The 17,216-nt window shown below is 44.3% G+C and overlaps 1 protein-coding gene across 2 annotated transcripts in view; it reads left to right on the forward strand.

Moving 5' to 3' along the window:
- The window catches only part of cdk14 (cyclin-dependent kinase 14), a 200,833-nt gene that overhangs the window by 4,697 nt on the left and 178,920 nt on the right, over nt 1-17,216 (forward strand). For both annotated transcript variants that reach the window (XM_021626100.3, XM_021626109.3), the window contains exon 2: nt 2,382-2,413. In XM_021626100.3, coding sequence (XP_021481775.1) covers nt 2,382-2,413 — 32 coding nt within the window. The remainder of the gene's footprint in view (nt 1-2,381; nt 2,414-17,216) is intronic.

Genomic DNA, 17,216 nt, shown 5'->3' on the forward strand with positions numbered 1-17,216 from the left:
GAATACTTTGGAAACTTTTTCTCAAATTATAATCAATTGGAGCTGTCTTTTATGTCCAATAATTATAATAATAAACATATTATTTTATTATGAAAAAATAAAATCCCCCTTGGGCCTCCAGTTGGGGAATGCCTTTAAACAACTTGGAAAATTCCAGAAAATGATGTCATGGCTTTAGAAGCGTCTGATAGGCTAATTGTCATCATTTAAGTCAATTGGAGGTGTACCTGTGGATGTATTTCAAGGCCTACCTTCAAACTCTGTGCCTCTTTGCTTGACATCATGGGAAAATCAAAAGAAATCAGCCAAGACCTCCACAAGTCTGGTTCATCCATGGGAGCAATTGCCAAACACCTGAAGGTACCACGTTCATCTGTACAAACAATAGCACGCAAGTACTGTATAAACACCATGGGACCACGTAGCCGTCATACCACTCAGGAAGGAGACACGTTCTGTCTCCTAGAGACCCACTGAGGATGTGATGAAAGAAATAAAAGCTGAAATAAATCATTCTCTCTACTATTATTCTGACATTTCACATTGATAAAATAAAGTGGTGTTCCAAACTGACCTAAGACAGGGAATTTTTACTAGGATTAAATGTCAGGAATTGTGAAACTGAGTTTAAATGTACTGTATTTGGCTTAGATGTATGTAAACCTCCGACTTCAACTGTATAGTATTTTATATTTATGTTCTTGAATACGAGTCCATGTTTAGTTCTGTGTTGGAAATGTTCAATATGTTAGACTTGTATGTGAATGAGTGTTCGAACTAAATAACAATGTCTTGTGTATTGACTCCCATTTACTGCAGTTGTAATGATCCTACTGTGTCACTGTTCTCTGATGAGAAAGACGCAATTCTATGGCTCCGCGTCTAGATGACTCTTCCTCAAAACAATGCCATTGACATGAATAAGTCATTTCACATCAGGGCCAAACAAAATACTGTTACTCCCATCTGTAACTTCCCCTGTCTCATTGTGTCAGATTAGTTGTGATACCCTCCAATCAGATAATTATTGAGTTCATTATGAGAAATGTGTAATTAAAGAGATATTTATTAGGCTATGTTTCCAAAAAGCATTTTTCAGCACTCCTCCCAGGCAATGTGGATTGGTTTGTCTTTCACAGTTAAAAACAATGCTGAAGATAAGATCTGGTTGGCACTGAATGTACCATACAGTACATCTAGCTGTCAAGGAGGAAACAATCACACTGGCAACACAGCATTGTTTACCTTCCTTTTCATAAATACGAAGGATATTGCTGTCCAATGCAATCACTATGACTTCCTGTGATTATAGTTATAGTGGCGAGAGAAGACGAGAGCTCCTCAGTCACACCAATGGGCTTCTAGTGTTGTGTTGCTCTCTCCCTGCCACACCTGGGTTCAAATATTATTTGAAATCTTTCAAAATTACTTACAGCGTTTGCCTGCCATTTGGGTGGGGTGTGCACTTTTGGGACTATTCTTTTTAATTAAAAATTTTATTTATTTTACCCCCCTTTCTCCCCAATTTCGTGGTATCCAATTGTTAGTAGTTACAATCTTGTCTCATCGCTACAACTCCCGTAAGGGCTCAGGAGAGACGAAGGTCGAAAGCCATGCGTCCTCCGAAACACAACCCAACCCAAGCCGCACTGCTTCTTAACACAGAGCGCATCCAACCCGGAAGCCAGCCGCACCAATGTTTCGGAGGAAACACCGTGCACCTGGCAACCTGGTTAGCGCGTAAACTGCACCCAGCCCGCCACAGGAGTCGCTGGTACACGATGAGACAAGGATATCCCTACCGGCCAAACGCTCCCTAACCCGGACGACGCTAGGCCAATTGTGCGTCGCCCCACGGACCTCCCGGTCGCGGCCGGCTGCGACAGAGCCTGGGCGCGAACCCAGAGTCTCTGGTGGCACAGCTAGCACTGCGATGATGGACTATTCTATTAGTTCCGTTGCGCCAGGCAAGATCAATCAAGCACAGCTAAAGTATATTTAAAGATTTCAAATACTATTTGAAGTGAACCCAGGTGTGTTCCCAGCCATTCACTAGTTTACTAAAGATGATGCAGTGTCTGAAAGGTCTGTCTGATAAAGCACAAACAAACTCTTCTTCTGAACGCTGCCAGTGTCAGATCATGTTGATTGACCTCGGACTGTCTGCTTGAGTGTCTACCTTAATGAAGGAAGCATAATTAATCTTTATCACACAAATAGGAAATCAGGACACAATTACAGGACTGTGTGTGTGCGTACTGTACGTGTGTGCGTGTGTGTGTGGGTTATAAGTGAGTGCACACTGGTTGTAGGCACTGTGTTTGTTCCCTGTTCAGAAGACGTCAATGTGAGCCTGATTTTCTTCTTTTCTCTATTTTCAGCTTTCAAGAAAGAGGACAGTGGCTTTGATGAGGTGAGTTCAAAACCAGTGAAACAGCTGGTGAAATGATTGGCCCATTTTTCCAGTGCAATACAACAATATTTGATGGTAATGCTTATTGTGTTTATTGTGTGGTATCATGGATTGAATTCATAGACAGACAATGCTGTGGTGATACTGTATGCAGTTCAGTAGTTTATTTCTATGAACGGACATTAGATAGGGTTTGTAATGTGCTCATGTGTGCTGCATCAGGGCTGTCCTATCATCTCAGTAGTTCCAGTCCTCTGGGCCAGCGTTTGTCACTAGGAAGCCAACCAGACACATTCTGTGGACAGAGAAACTAACATCAGAATGATGAAAGTTTTAGCGAATGTTTTCCCAAGTATAACAATGCGTGTGTGTGTGTGTGTGTGTGTGTGTGCGTGTGCGTGAGTGTGTTTGCATGCGAGCGTGTGTTGATGAGGAAGCCGATAAGGCCGTAGACACTAGGATGTAAATGTTAAATGCGTTGGCAGGGAAATTCTGCTTGCTTGCTCTTTTGAGTTGAAGTAACATTGATTTTTTTTTCTTCCCCCAAGCCCTCAATGCGGTGCTTTAGATTGGTATCTAAAGAGATGTTCTTGGTGAAAGATAAGGCTTAACTCCTGTGGTCTCTAAGCCTTTCCCTTTTCCAGTTGGAAATTCAAGTACACAAGGTGTAGAGAGACTGAGGAGACAGCAGCCAGCGTGAATGTTTGCTGATCTTGCTTTGGTTAATGATAACCTTATCTGTTCAGCTTATGAAGGCGGTGATGGTACAGACAAACCAGGGATTGCATTAACTAACTGAACAGCTCTGCAAATGGAGGCTGAAACTAATGCCGGGCATACACTACACAATTATGCCATGAATTCCCCACGTTTTTTGCCATCCTAGACACATTTTCATGATCGGGGTGAAACCCTATGAACTTGGGCTAGGATCAATACGTCAGGACTTGCATAGTTTGAGTGGGTCAAGGACGCACTGACGTTCTCCAGATCCCTGTCGGATGTCCTGAAAGTTTTTGGGACACATTTTGGTTGTGCATCTTGTAGTATGAGCAGTGCTACAACGCGATTGGGCAAGGGAATGCTGCCAATAGCCAATGAGCACTCAACATGTGAGACCAAAACAATGATAGCAAAGAGGAAAGTAACAACTACACACACCGTGTGGACCGAGGTGATGGAGCACAGATTGGTGGAGATGTGGAGAGAACCAATGTGCAAGTTCCTTTTACGTGCCCCAGATGAGCGCAGTTTGCTCATTCCATTGGTCTTTAAGTGAAATCTCCACCCACCCGGGGCACCGGGCCATGCAAAACAAACTCCACCAATATTACATCTGCGTCCTACCATGACAGAAACCAAAAATATAATTTCATATTATCGTTACTATTTTATAATAAGTCCATATTCTGCGCCTCTGGATTAAAAAAAAAAATTCTGCCCATAATAATGTGCACACTTACAAAGCAGCTCACTGTTTGCGTCAGCATTTTTTCCCCACGACAACCGAGAAACGCAGGGCAGGATCAACTAGGGAATCATTATTTAATGTGAGCAGCCACGTCCTGGGGTTGAGGATGGAAAAAAGGAAAGATTTGGGACAAGGATATCATGAAATGTGACCACGTCCAAGTTGTAAAGATTTTAGAAGCTGTGTAGTGTATGCCCAGCACAACTGATGCACACAAGGGAAGAGCCACGATTAGCTGTTTTTCTACCTCTGTTAAATCTCTGGGGATGTCCCCTCCTCCCATGTCCCTGTATTCTTGCCTATCCCTACACAGATTATAAGAGTGATGGGCAATTACTCCCTGCTGCGCTCTCTCTCTCTCTCTCTCTCTCTCTCTCTCTCTCTCTCCTTGTCCCTCTCTCCCTATCACTGCTGTGGCCACCTCTCAGTTCATAATGAGCATCTCCTTTCCATGCTTTTGTATAGAGAAGCAGAACTCTAACCTTCCTCTGACCACTGGTGGACTTACCATCAGGCAGAAGAGGCAATTGCCTCAGGCCTCACATCATCAATGGACCTCATGAGCTGGCCATACATTTTTAAAATAATATTCTAATCATTTCTACCCCCCCATGCTCCGCTCAAAGCAATAAATAAATCCCCATCATAATCTGTGTATAAGGTAGAGATATCCACCGATGTCGGCTGAAGGTGGCAGAGCTATAGCAGTGTTTGTCAAATTAGGTAACTTGTTACCGGGCGAAATATGAATGGAAGTGAATAGGGCATTTCCACATCATCAATTAATATTTTTGTAACCTAAAATTCTAAATCAAATATCTAAATCATCCTTGGTATGAGCATCTTAAAACTATTCCATATGTTAGCTTAGTAGTAGTCTCACGTTGCCATACCTCCAAAATCGCATCGCTGTGTGGAGAATTTTGTATTGCAAAAACAGTTTGAATGTTGGCTCCCAGCGGCAATATTTTGATTGGATGTTACTTTTTGTTACCCTTGCCCACAGGCCCGTTGGTGCCAGGTGTTATGTTCGGCACACTTTTCTGACTGGATAGGACACATTTTGCAGAGAGTTGGTCCGTATGCTCGTTTGCAACATTGCAGAAAATGGAAGAAAACCTGGGGGGAAACCGTTTTGTCAGAAGTGTGCTCAATACACAATCCAAATACATCGACATATTGATGGAGATTTCAATCAGCGATTTCCTGGCCATCTTCACCATGCATGGTTGCACCTACAACACTAATTTAGTGAGCACTATTGGAGCTCCCCCCAAGCAAGGCATTTGATTGATTTGACGTGTAGCGAGGCGTCACTGATTTACGTCTGGTCTCCACCCCATTTTGCTATTTAGGGAAGACTGGTTCTCGACCCAGCCCTGGGTACTTGGACTCTAAGAGGATACAATACACATTTCTTCAGTAAAAAGGCAGGTGCTGCTGATAAAACTGCCATCGTCATCTAAGCAGAGGACATGTACAGTATGTGTAGCCCATTTATCTGATGCTGTCTGGCATGTCATACTTTGTTTTGGCCAGACAGCATCAGATACATGGGCTACATATAGTAACACAGAGGGGCGCTGTTTCGCTCGCTCGGATGCTTTCCCCGGTGAGATAGTTTCAGCCTCTTGCGAATTGAAGGAAAGTTGGTGGGTGCACAGTGCACTGTTCGGATGCTGGAATTATTTTGGATGAACGTGTGAAGGTAACCTACTTTTGAAGTGATTATTTGACAATCAGATAAAAACATGACTGGTTGTGTTCATGGCACATTAAAAGGTAATACAGACTGGCCTCTGACGGGGGCCTCCAAATCACGAAGCCCGCCCCTGGCTCTGACTAAGCTCTTTCTCTCTCTCTCTCTCAATTCAATTCTATTTAAGGACTTTATTGGCAAGGAAAACACATGTTTACATTGCCAAAGCAAGTGAGCTAAATAATCATCAAAAGTTAAAAAAAAAAGTTAGAATAATAAATATTTACAGTAAACATTACACTCACAAAAGTTCCAAAATAATAAAGGCATTACAAATGTCATATTATGTGCAAATAGTTAAAGTACAAAAGGGAAAATAAATACACATAAATATGGGTTGTATTTACAATGGTGTTTGTTCTTCACTGGTTGCCCTTGTTGCAACAGGTTGCAAATCTTGCTGCTGTGATGGCACACTGTGGTATTTCACCCAAAGGATATGGGAGTTTATCAAAAATGGGTTTGTTTTCTAATTCTTTGTGGATCTGTGTAATCTGAGGGAAATATGTGTCTCTAATATGGTCATACATTTGGCAGTAGGTTAGGAAGTGCAGCTCAGTTTCCACCTCATTTTGTGGGCAGTGTGCACATAGCCTGTCTTCTCTTGAGAGCCAGGTCTGCCTACGGCAGCCTTTCTCAATAATAGCAATGCTCACTGAGTCTGTACATAGTTAAAGCTTTCCTTAGGTTTAGGTCAGTCACAATGGTTAGGTATTTTGCTACTCTGTACTCTCTGTTTAGGGCCAAATAGCATTCTAGTTTGCTCTGCTTTTTGTTCATTCTTTCCAATGTGTCAAGTAATTATATTTTTGTTTTCTCATGATTTGATTAGGTCTAATTGTGTTGCTGTTCTGGGGCTCTGTGGGGTCTGTTTGTGTTTGTGAACAGAGCCCCAGGACCAGCTTGCTTAGAGGAATCTTCTCCAGGTTCATCTCTCTGTAGGTGATGGCTTTGTTATGGAAGGTTTGGAAATCACTTCCTTTTCGGTGGTTGTAGAATTTAACGGCTCTTTTCTGGATTTTGATCATTAGCGGTATCGACCTAAATTTTGCTCTGCATGCATTATTTGGTGTCTCTCTCTCTCTCTCTCTCTCTCTCTCTTTCTCACTCTCTCCCTCTTTCTCTTTCCCAATTCCCCTCTTTTTTACTCTTTCTCTCTCCCTCCCTCTCTCACTCTCTTGTAATCTGCAGTCTCAGCTCTGTGGTTGCACTGAGGAAGTGATTATGCTCTTTTTAAGACTTTGTCATCACAGGGGCTTTGCACAAGTCATTATTTGTGTTGGCACTGGAGTCTAGCTGTATATAAAATGTCTGTATATAAAATCTAAGTTATTTAACATTGGCATTAGTTATGTTTCCTGTGATTATGCTGATGAACATAGATTAGATATATCGCCACCACCAGTCCCTTTTATGCTACTGGGACTTTTGTGGTGAAATAATGTGAACCGGACCGCTCCAAGAAGCCGGTGCCCTGGGAAATAACCCGGACCATTGGCTATAAATGGTCTCTGCCGCCAGGGAAACAATTTAAAGAATTTAGGAAAGAAAAATAACTATTTCCTGTGCAGCACCAGGGTGTCTCTGAGGGACCAGTAAGGAGAGGAATTAGCCGGCTTGTGTTTGTGTCTTAAAGAAGGGTCCATTGTTTGCTACATTGTTCAGCTGATGCATATTCATCATGGGTTGAACACCACGAGTCTGATTAAAATGTACCCAGAGTAGCTAGCCTACTACACTGCCTGAAGAATTATCAACAGTACCCTGTTAGTTTGTCTTGATATTAAATTGTTGCTCCAAGGAAATGTGACTGTATCTGGCACAGAAAGAGATATCATCTGGTCATAACTCCCAGAGAAAGAGACCAGTCATCCACAGCAGTCTTTATCCCCCTCTCTCCTCTTCTCTCTGTCCCTCTCTCCTCTTCTCTCTCACTCTTTCTCTGTGTCTTTGTCACTCTTTCTCTCCATCCTGCTCCTATCTCTCTGATTCCTTCTCTCTTATATCTCTCTTATATCTCTCTCTGTCTCTGTCTTTCTCTCTCTTTCACTCTCTCTCTGCCACTCAATCTCTCTTTTCATCTCCCTACCTCTCTCTTTCTCCTTGCCCCCCTTGCTCCCCTCTCCTAGTGGAAACACAGACGCTGTGCTGTGTGGCCTGGCTGAATGTTAAATAACACTGCTGTGGGTTTGACTGTTCTATTACAGAAGGCTGTTAGAGAACTCTGGGACGCTGAAATACACACACACACACACACACACACACACACACACACACACACTGGAATGCTGAAATGGCCTCTACTTAAGAGGAAGTCTCAGGAGGCATCATGTTGAGCCATTAGAATGTGCAGATTGTAAAGGATTGTGTGTGTGTGCGTGTGCTCGTGCGTGTGTGCTAGCATGCACACATCCTCAGCTGCTGACCCATGGACTCAATCCAATTTTAGTTAACATGTAAGCCGAGTTCCATGAGTGTCGCTTTGTCTTCACTTCACACATTGTATGCACACAGAGAGATTTAAATGTGTAGCAATGCAAACAATAACTTCTGTATAATGACAATTGCAAAATATTGTTAGATTAAGGCCAAGGTCTTCAATTATTTCTGTCTATTAATAATTATTTTCTCCTTCCTTGTTTTCTCTTTTTTTCTCTCTCTCTCTCTCTCTCTCTCTCTCTCTCTCTCTCTTTCTCTCTCTCGCTCTCTCTCTTTCTCTTTCTCTCTCTCTCTCTCTCTCTCTCTCTCTCTCTCTGTAGCACGAGAACTTCATTATCTATTCTCAGCAGAATTGGAGTCTGGCACATTGAATAATTGAATGTGTTTGGTGTCAGGATCAGAAATGAATGTAATAAACGTCTTCATCTATCACATTAAAGACTCCAGCGATATTAGTGGAGGAGCCATTAAGACTGAACCCGATGGAAAATATGTCATTTATTTCACAGGAAACAAATCACCTTTTGGTCCTTGGGAGTTATCTGAAGGTTTTATAAAGGGAGGAACAGTGCTCTCCTGTCATCATTGTCATCTGTGTCATCATATTTTATGTCATCACTAGCAGTCAGTCACTTCTTGAATAGCAGTATGGTACAGGCTGGAGCCATTCACCAGGCCTTAGAATGTTAGCGTGTCAAGGGCGGAGGGAGAGAAATGTAGAGAAGAGAGATGCCTGGAAGAGTGAGTTTTTCCTCCGTCAGGGGATGTAGGGATGGTTGGGTCATAGTTAAGCCCCAGTGAGGGACTGCTAGGTGGGGTAGATGGGGGAGAGAGGAGGAGGGGCGAGAGAGAGATGCTGTCACATATTGGTGATGCTTGCTCTCTCCCTCTCTCACTTGCTGACTCCTCAGAACTCCAGTTCTTTCCCAAGACTTTAGCCTTGCTTTCTGTCTCAGAGCACAAATGTTTGTTTTTAGAAACTGGTTGGAATTACGCTGGTGGTTAAGAGAGGAGAGAAGGAGGGGCAGCTGGAACATTGTGGATGTATATCATATTTTTCCTGAGTGACATAGCCACAGAGGTGTGACAGTTTGAATAGCTTGTATTGGATGTCAGTCTAACACCATTAATTAAGTTTGAAATGCTGTCAGAACCTGATGACATTGTCATATTGTCTCGACATACATCCAGCTGTTTTCCCACGAGCGCGCACATCTGTCTCTAAGCCAAGGTCAGTGGTAATTGTTATTCGCTTAAAACACTTCCCATTCATGATTCAAAATGCTTAGAAAACGCAAGCTACAAACACCCCCGTAGATTTTTGGTTAAACTCTTCGTTGTTCAAAGTTAAATTAAAACAGTGTATTTTGATGACTTTGAAAAATCCAATCAATGTTCTACATTGATAACATGCAGGCGCGGTAGCGTTGATTAGAGGGATTGACTCACTGGTTCCTGCTTTGAGCTCCCATTGACTTTCATGTCCTATAATGTTGTTCAAGTAAATCTACACATTAATTCAATAACTGTTGAGCTAAAAAGGTGTGGAAAGGAAAAGTAAAGGCCATATCTCTGTGAATAAGTCAGGAGGAAAGATAAAAATAGTTTTTTTTTTTAAAGATAAAAAAGAACGAGTAAGGTCCGTGGAGGCTAAGGAAGAGAGGAGAAGAGGAGAGTACCAGGAGACCAGTAGTGGCCTGTGGTGTGAAACACCATGGTGTTGATTACAACCTTCCTTCACCCTAACATTGATAACACACGCGCACACGCACACTGATAACACACACAGGTGCCGCCCATGGCTTATCGATTCACCTAGCGGTGCGCTCGCCAATGTCACCCTTCCTGCCCCTGGATGTGTCTCGAGATTACCGTCCTCCCCATCCCCAAGCCCCAGGGTTCCCATCCCCTGCATCTCCTAGATAAGGGACAGGGTCAAAGGTCATCGGGAATCTAGATAACGTCCCTCTACCGGTTTGCATTACCGTGGGCAACAATGTATGGCGAACACTCTTTAATGTTATCGTCAAGAACTCAAATAAAATAATCAAAGATGACATATATTGTCTTTCAGGATCATAGTCAGGTTCAGAAATATCACACCTTTTGTTGTTCTGAGAGGCCTTGCAGAGGTAATGTTTCACTGCAGTCAGTGCAGTAGTTGATATCATATACTATAGCTCTACTGGGAGATTGTGGATCCTGTCACTCTGACAGATGCATATACTTCATATCCACCATTCATCTATAAGTAGGACTGGAACCGCTATAACTTAAGCTGCAGATTAGAACAGGTAGGATCCATATGCTTTTAAATAGAGTGAAACCAAACCTGTGAGTTCTTACAATGTGATCAGAGGATGACTGACGTCTCACTCATTTCTATGGTCTCTGTAGTTCCCGGGAGAGAGAGAGATGATTCCCAGAGGTTTCTTCCCGTTCTGTACCGCATGTTGAATATTCCGACCGGAATCATCCGGCTTTAATCACGGCAGGATTTCATTTCACACTTTTCGCTCACTGTGCTGCTAACCTTCCTCTCTGTAAGCTGCTTAGCCATACTATCAGACAGCGAATATTATTAAATAAAGTTTTAAGCTGTGGTAGGAAGGGAACGATAAGGAAGGAATCTGAATGAGATTACGTTAGAGTAGGTCAGAGGAATAGTTTCTGAAACCAGAACCTACTCTCTCTGAGACACTAGCTAGAGAATCCTCTTCTCAATTTCTTTCAGCGCTGAGACATTTTAGGGGGCATTCTGTAGGGTTGGAGTATCCCTCTCTGTGAGCCAGGGTAGATGTTTTCTGGAGGGTATAGTTCACCAACTGTCCTGTTGCACTGCAGAGGAGCTCGAGGGTCTCTTCATTGTATACAGATATTCAAGTGTGTGATTGTGTTTGTGTGTGTGCTCTACCTGCTCAACAAACAGACAACCTAAAGTAACCTAGGATCGAAAGCTTGCCTGTCTAGGAAAACACACAGACACTGTGTGTTTTCCTAGACAGGCAAGCATTCGATCCTAGGTTACTTTAGGTTGTCTGTTTGTTGAGCAGGTAGAGCTTTACACTTTGAGTCTGGTCCTCCAGAAATGCAGCAGATGTAGAGTTGACTTCACTCAGACATTAAGCAGGTCTTACTCATATACACACATACACACACACACACACTGGGAATGTTGCCCCTAATTGCTCTCTTTCTCTTCCACTCCATTTCTCTCTCTCTCTCTCTCTCTCTCTCTCTCTCTCTCTCTCTCTCTCTCTCTCTCTCTCTCTCTCCTTTCTCCTCTTTCTACATTCTCTCTCTCTCTCTCTCTCTCTCTCTCTCTCTCTCTCTATTTCTCTCTCTCTCTCTCACACTTTCTCTCTCTCTCTCTCCTTTCCCCTCTTTCTACATTATCTCTCTCTCTCTTTCTTTCTGCCTCTGTGGGTGGTCTCCTGGCTGGTTTGTGGTTCTCCTCTGGTCTGATTAGGATGGCTAGATTATGCCACAAACAGTTGTGGTGTCAGCTCCCCAAATGTTTCTATTGGCTACATCACCATGACTACTGTACACAACAAGTTCCATATGTACAGTCGTGGCCAAAAGTTTTGAGAATGACACAAATATCAATTTTCACATAGTTTGCTGCTTCAGAGTCTAGATATTTTTGTCAGATGTTACTATGGAATACTGAAGTGTAATTACAAGCATTTCATAAGTGTCAAAGGCTTTCATTGACAATTACATGAAGTTGATGCAGAGTCAATATTTGCAGTGTTGACCCTTCTTTTTCAAGACCTCTGCAATCCGCCCTGGCTGGCATGCTGTCAATTAACTTCTGGGACACATGCTGAAAGATGGCAGCCCATTCTTGCATAATCAATGCTTGGAGTCGATATGATCGATATGACAACAGCCAGTGAAAGTGCAGGGCGCCAAATTCAAAACAACAGAAATCTCATAATTAAAATATTTTATACTGTTTTAAAGATAAACTTGTTGTTAATCCCACCACAGTGTCCGATTTCAAAAAGGCTCAACAACGAAAGCACACCAAACGATTATGTTAGGTCTGCACCTAGTCACAGAAAAAGACAGCCATTTTTCCAGCCAAAGAGAGGAGTCACAAAAAAGCAGAAATAGAGTTAAAATGAATCACTAACCTTTGATGATCTTCATCAGATGACACTCATATGACTTCATGTTGCACAATACAAATCAAATCAAATCAAATTTTGTTTGTCACATACACATGGTTAGCAGATGTTAATGCGAGTGTAGCGAAATGCTTGTGCTTCTAGTTCCGACAATGCAGTAATAACAAGTAATCTAACTAACAATTCCAAAACTACTGTCTTGTACACAGTGTAAGGGGATAAAGAATATGTACATAAGGATATATGAATGAGTGATGGTACAGAGCAGCATAGGCAAGATACAGTAGATGGTATCGAGTACAGTATGTACAAATGAGATGAGTATGTAAACAAAGTGGCATAGTATAGTATAAAGTGGCTAGTGATACATGTAATACATAAGGATACCGTCGATGATATAGAGTACAGTATATACGTATGCATATGAGATGAATAATGTAGGGTAAGTAACATTTATATAAGGTAGCATTGTTTAAAGTGGCTAGTGATATATTTACATCATTTCCCATCAATTCCCATTATTAAAGTGGCTGGAGTTGAGTCAGTGTCAGTGTGTTGGCAGCAGCCACTCAGTGTTAGTGGTGGCTGTTTAACAGTCTGATGGCCTTGAGATAGAAGCTGTTTTTCAGTCTCTCGGTCCCAGCTTTGATGCACCTGTACTGACCTCGCCTTCTGGATGATAGCGGGGTGAACAGGCAGTGGCTCGGGTGGTTGATGTCCTTGATGATCTTTATGGCCTTCCTGTGACATCGGGTGGTGTAGGTGTCCTGGAGGGCAGGTAGTTTGCCCCCGGTGATGCGTTGTGCAGACCTCACTACCCTCTGAAGAGCCTTACGGTTGAGGGCGGTGCAGTTGCCATACCAGGCGGTGATACAGCCCGCCAGGATGCTCTCGATTGTGCATCTGTAGAAGTTTGTGAGTGCTTTTGGTGACAAGCCGAATTTCTTCAGCCTCCTGAGGTTGAAGAGGCGCTGCTGCGCCTTCTTCACGATGCTGTCTGTGTGAGTGGACCAATTCAGTTTGTCTGTGATGTGTATGCCGAGGAACTTAAAACTTGCTACCCTCTCCACTACTGTTCCATCGATGTGGATAGGGGGGTGTTCCCTCTGCTGTTTCCTGAAGTCCACAATCATCTCCTTAGTTTTGTTGACGTTGAGTGTGAGGTTATTTTCCTGACACCACACTCCGAGGGCCCTCACCTCCTCCCTGTAGGCCGTCTCATCGTTGTTGGTAATCAAGCCTACCACTGTTGTGTCGTCCGCAAACTTGATGATTGAGTTGGAGGCGTGCGTGGCCACGCAGTCGTGGGTGAACAGGGTGTACAGGAGAGGGCTCAGAACGCACCCTTGTGGGGCCCCAGTGTTGAGGATCAGCGGGGAGGAGATGTTGTTGCCTACCCTCACCACCTGGGGGCGGCCCGTCAGGAAGTCCAGTACCCAGTTGCACAGGGCGGGGTCGAGACCCAGGGTCTCGAGCTTGATGACGAGCTTGGAGGGTACTATGGTGTTGAATGCCGAGCTGTAGTCGATGAACAGCATTCTCACATAGGTATTCCTCTTGTCCAGATGGGTTAGGGCAGTGTGCAGTGTGGTTGAGATTGCATCGTCTGTGGACCTATTTGGGCGGTAAGCATATTGGAGTGGGTCTAGGGTGTCAGGTAGGGTGGAGGTGATATGGTCCTTGACTAGTCTCTCAAAGCACTTCATGATGACGGATGTGAGTGCTACGGGGCGGTAGTCGTTTAGCTCAGTTACCTTAGCTTTCTTGGGAACAGGAACAATGGTGGCCCTCTTGAAGCATGTGGGAACAGCAGACTGGTATAGGGATTGATTGAATATGTCCGTAAACACACCGGCCAGCTGGTCTGCGCATGCTCTGAGGGCGCGGCTGGGGATGCCGTCTGGGCCTGCAGCCTTGCGAGGGTTAACACGTTTAAATGTCTTACTCACCTCGGCTGCAGTGAAGGAGAGACCGCATGTTTTCGTTGCAGGCCGTGTCAGTGGCACTGTATTGTCCTCAAAGCGGGCAAAAAAGTTATTTAGTCTGCCTGGGAGCAAGACATCCTGGTCCGTGATTGGGCTGGATCTCTTCCTGTAGTCCGTGATTGACTGTAGACCCTGCCACATGCCTCTTGTGTCTGAGCCGTTGAATTGAGATTCTACTTTGTCTCTGTACTGGCGCTTAGCTTGTTTGATAGCCTTGCGGAGGGAATAGCTGCACTGTTTGTATTCGGTCATGTTACCAGACACCTTGCCCTGATTAAAAGCAGTGGTTCGCGCTTTCAGTTTCACACGAATGCTGCCATCAATCCGCGGTTTCTGGTTAGGGAATGTTTTAATCGTTGCTATGGGAACGACATCTTCAACGCACGTTCTAATGAACTCGCACACCGAATCAGCGTATTCGTCAATGTTGTTATCTGACGCAATACGAAACATCTCCCAGTCCACGTGATGGAAGCAGTCTTGGAGTGTGGAGTCAGCTTGGTCGGACCAGCGTTGGACAGACCTCAGCGTGGGAGCCTCTTGTTTTAGTTTCTGTCTGTAGGCAGGGATCAACAAAATGGAGTCGTGGTCAGCTTTTCCGAAAGGGGGGCGGGGCAGGGCCTTATATGCGTCGCGGAAGTTAGAATAACAATGATCCAAGGTCTTTCCTCCCCTGGTTGCGCAATCGATATCCTGATAAAATTTGGGGAGTCTTGTTTTCAGATTAGCCTTGTTAAAATCCCCAGCTACAATGAATGCAGCCTCCGGATAAATTGTTTCCAGTTTGCAGAGAGTTAAATAAAGTTCGTTCAGAGCCATCGATGTGTCTGCTTGGGGGGGGGTATATACGGCTGTGATTATAATCGAAGAGAATTCTCTTGGTAGATAATGCGGTCTACATTTGATTGTGAGGAATTCTAAATCAGGTGAACAGAAGGATTTGAGTTCCTGTATGTTTCTTTCATCACACCATGTCACGTTGGCCATGAGGCATACGCCCCCGCCCCTCTTCTTACCAGAAAGATGTTTGTTTCTGTCAGCGCGATGTGTGGAGAAACCCGTTGGCTGCACCGCTTCGGATAGCGTCTCTCCAGTGAGCCATGTTTCAGTGAAGCAAAGGACGTTACAGTCTCTGATGTCCCTCTGGAATGCTACCCTTGCTCGGATTTCATCAACCTTGTTGTCAAGAGACTGGACATTGGCAAGAAGAATGCTAGGGAGTGGTGCGCGCTGTGCCCGTCTCCGGAGTCTGACCAGAAGACCGCCTCGTTTCCCTCTCTTTCGGAGTCGTTTTTTTGGGTCGCTGCATAGGATCCACTCCGTTGTCCTGTTTGTAAGGCAGAACACAGGATCCGCGTCGCGAAAAACATATTCTTGGTCGTACTGATGGTGAGTTGATGCTGATCTTATATTCAGTAGTTCTTCTCGACTGTATGTAATGAAACCTAAGATGACCTGGGGTACTAATGTAAGAAATAACACGTAAAAAAACAAAAAAGTGCATAGTTTCCTAGGAACGCGAAGCGAGGCGGCCATCTCTGTCGGCGCCGGAAGTAGCCTGTATGTTTTGTTCGATAAAGTTCATATTTATATCAAAAAATCTACATTGGCGCGTTACGTTTTGCTTCCAAAACATCCAGTGATTTTGCAGAGAGCCACATCAATTTATGTTTTTATTTTATTTTTAATTCTTACCCCTTTTTCTCCCCAAATTCGTGGTATCCAATTGTTGTAGTAGCTACTATCTTGTCTCATCGCTACAACTCCCGTACTGGCTCGGGAGAGAGAAAGGTTGAAAGTCATGCGTCCTCCGATACACAACCCAACCAGCCGCACTGCTTCTTAACACAGCGCTCCAACCCGGAAGCCAGCCGCACCAATGTGTCGACAACCTTGGTTAGCGCGCACTGCGCCCGGCCCGCCACAGGAGTCGCTGGTGCACGATGAGACAAGCCCTCTCCTAACCCGGACGACGCTAGGCCAATTGTGCGTCGCCCCACGGACCTCCCGGTCGCGTAAAAAAACAAAAAAGTGCATAGTTTCCTAGGAACGCGAAGCGAGGCGGCCATCTCTGTCGGCGCCGGAAGTAGCCTGTATGTTTTGTTCGATAAAGTTCATATTTATATCAAAAAATCTACATTGGCGCGTTACGTTTTGCTTCCAAAACATCCAGTGATTTTGCAGAGAGCCACATCAATTTATGTTTTTTTTTTATTTTTAATTCTTACCCCTTTTTCTCCCCAAATTCGTGGTATCCAATTGTTGTAGTAGCTACTATCTTGTCTCATCGCTACAACTCCCGTACTGGCTCGGGAGAGAGAAAGGTTGAAAGTCATGCGTCCTCCGATACACAACCCAACCAGCCACACTGCTTCTTAACACAGTGCTCCAACCCGGAAGCCAGCCGCACCAATGTGTCGACAACCTTGGTTAGCGCGCACTGCGCCCGGCCCGCCACAGGAGTCGCTGGTGCACGATGAGACAAGCCCTCTCCTAACCCGGACGACGCTAGGCCAATTGTGCGTCGCCCCACGGACCTCCCGGTCGCGGCTGGTTACTACAGAGCCTGGGCGCGAACCCAGGGACTCTGATGGCACAGCTGGCGCTGCAGTACAGCGCCCTTAACCACTGCGCCACCCGGGAGGCCTCATCATAAATGTTGATGGAAATACAAGTGTTATGCATGGAACTTTAGATAAACTTCTCCTTAATGCAACTGCTGTGTCAGATTTCAAAAAAGCTTTACCGAAAAAGCACACCATGCAATAATCTGAGTACAGCGCTCAGAGACCAAAACAAGCCATACAGATATCCGCCATGTTGTGGAGTCTAGTGGAAGCCGAAGGAAGTGCAATATGACCCCATAGACACTGTATATTCGATAGGCAATGACTTGAAAAACTACAAACCTCAGATTTCCCACTTCCTGGTTGGATTCTTTCTCAGGTTTTTGCCTGCCATATGAGTTCTGTTATACTCACATACATCATTCAAACAGTTTTAGAAACTTTTC

The sequence above is a fragment of the Oncorhynchus mykiss genome, chromosome 2 (genome assembly GCF_057628025.1).
Source record: "Oncorhynchus mykiss isolate SJ-2025 chromosome 2, ASM5762802v1, whole genome shotgun sequence".
NCBI classification, from domain to species: domain Eukaryota; kingdom Metazoa; phylum Chordata; class Actinopteri; order Salmoniformes; family Salmonidae; genus Oncorhynchus; species Oncorhynchus mykiss.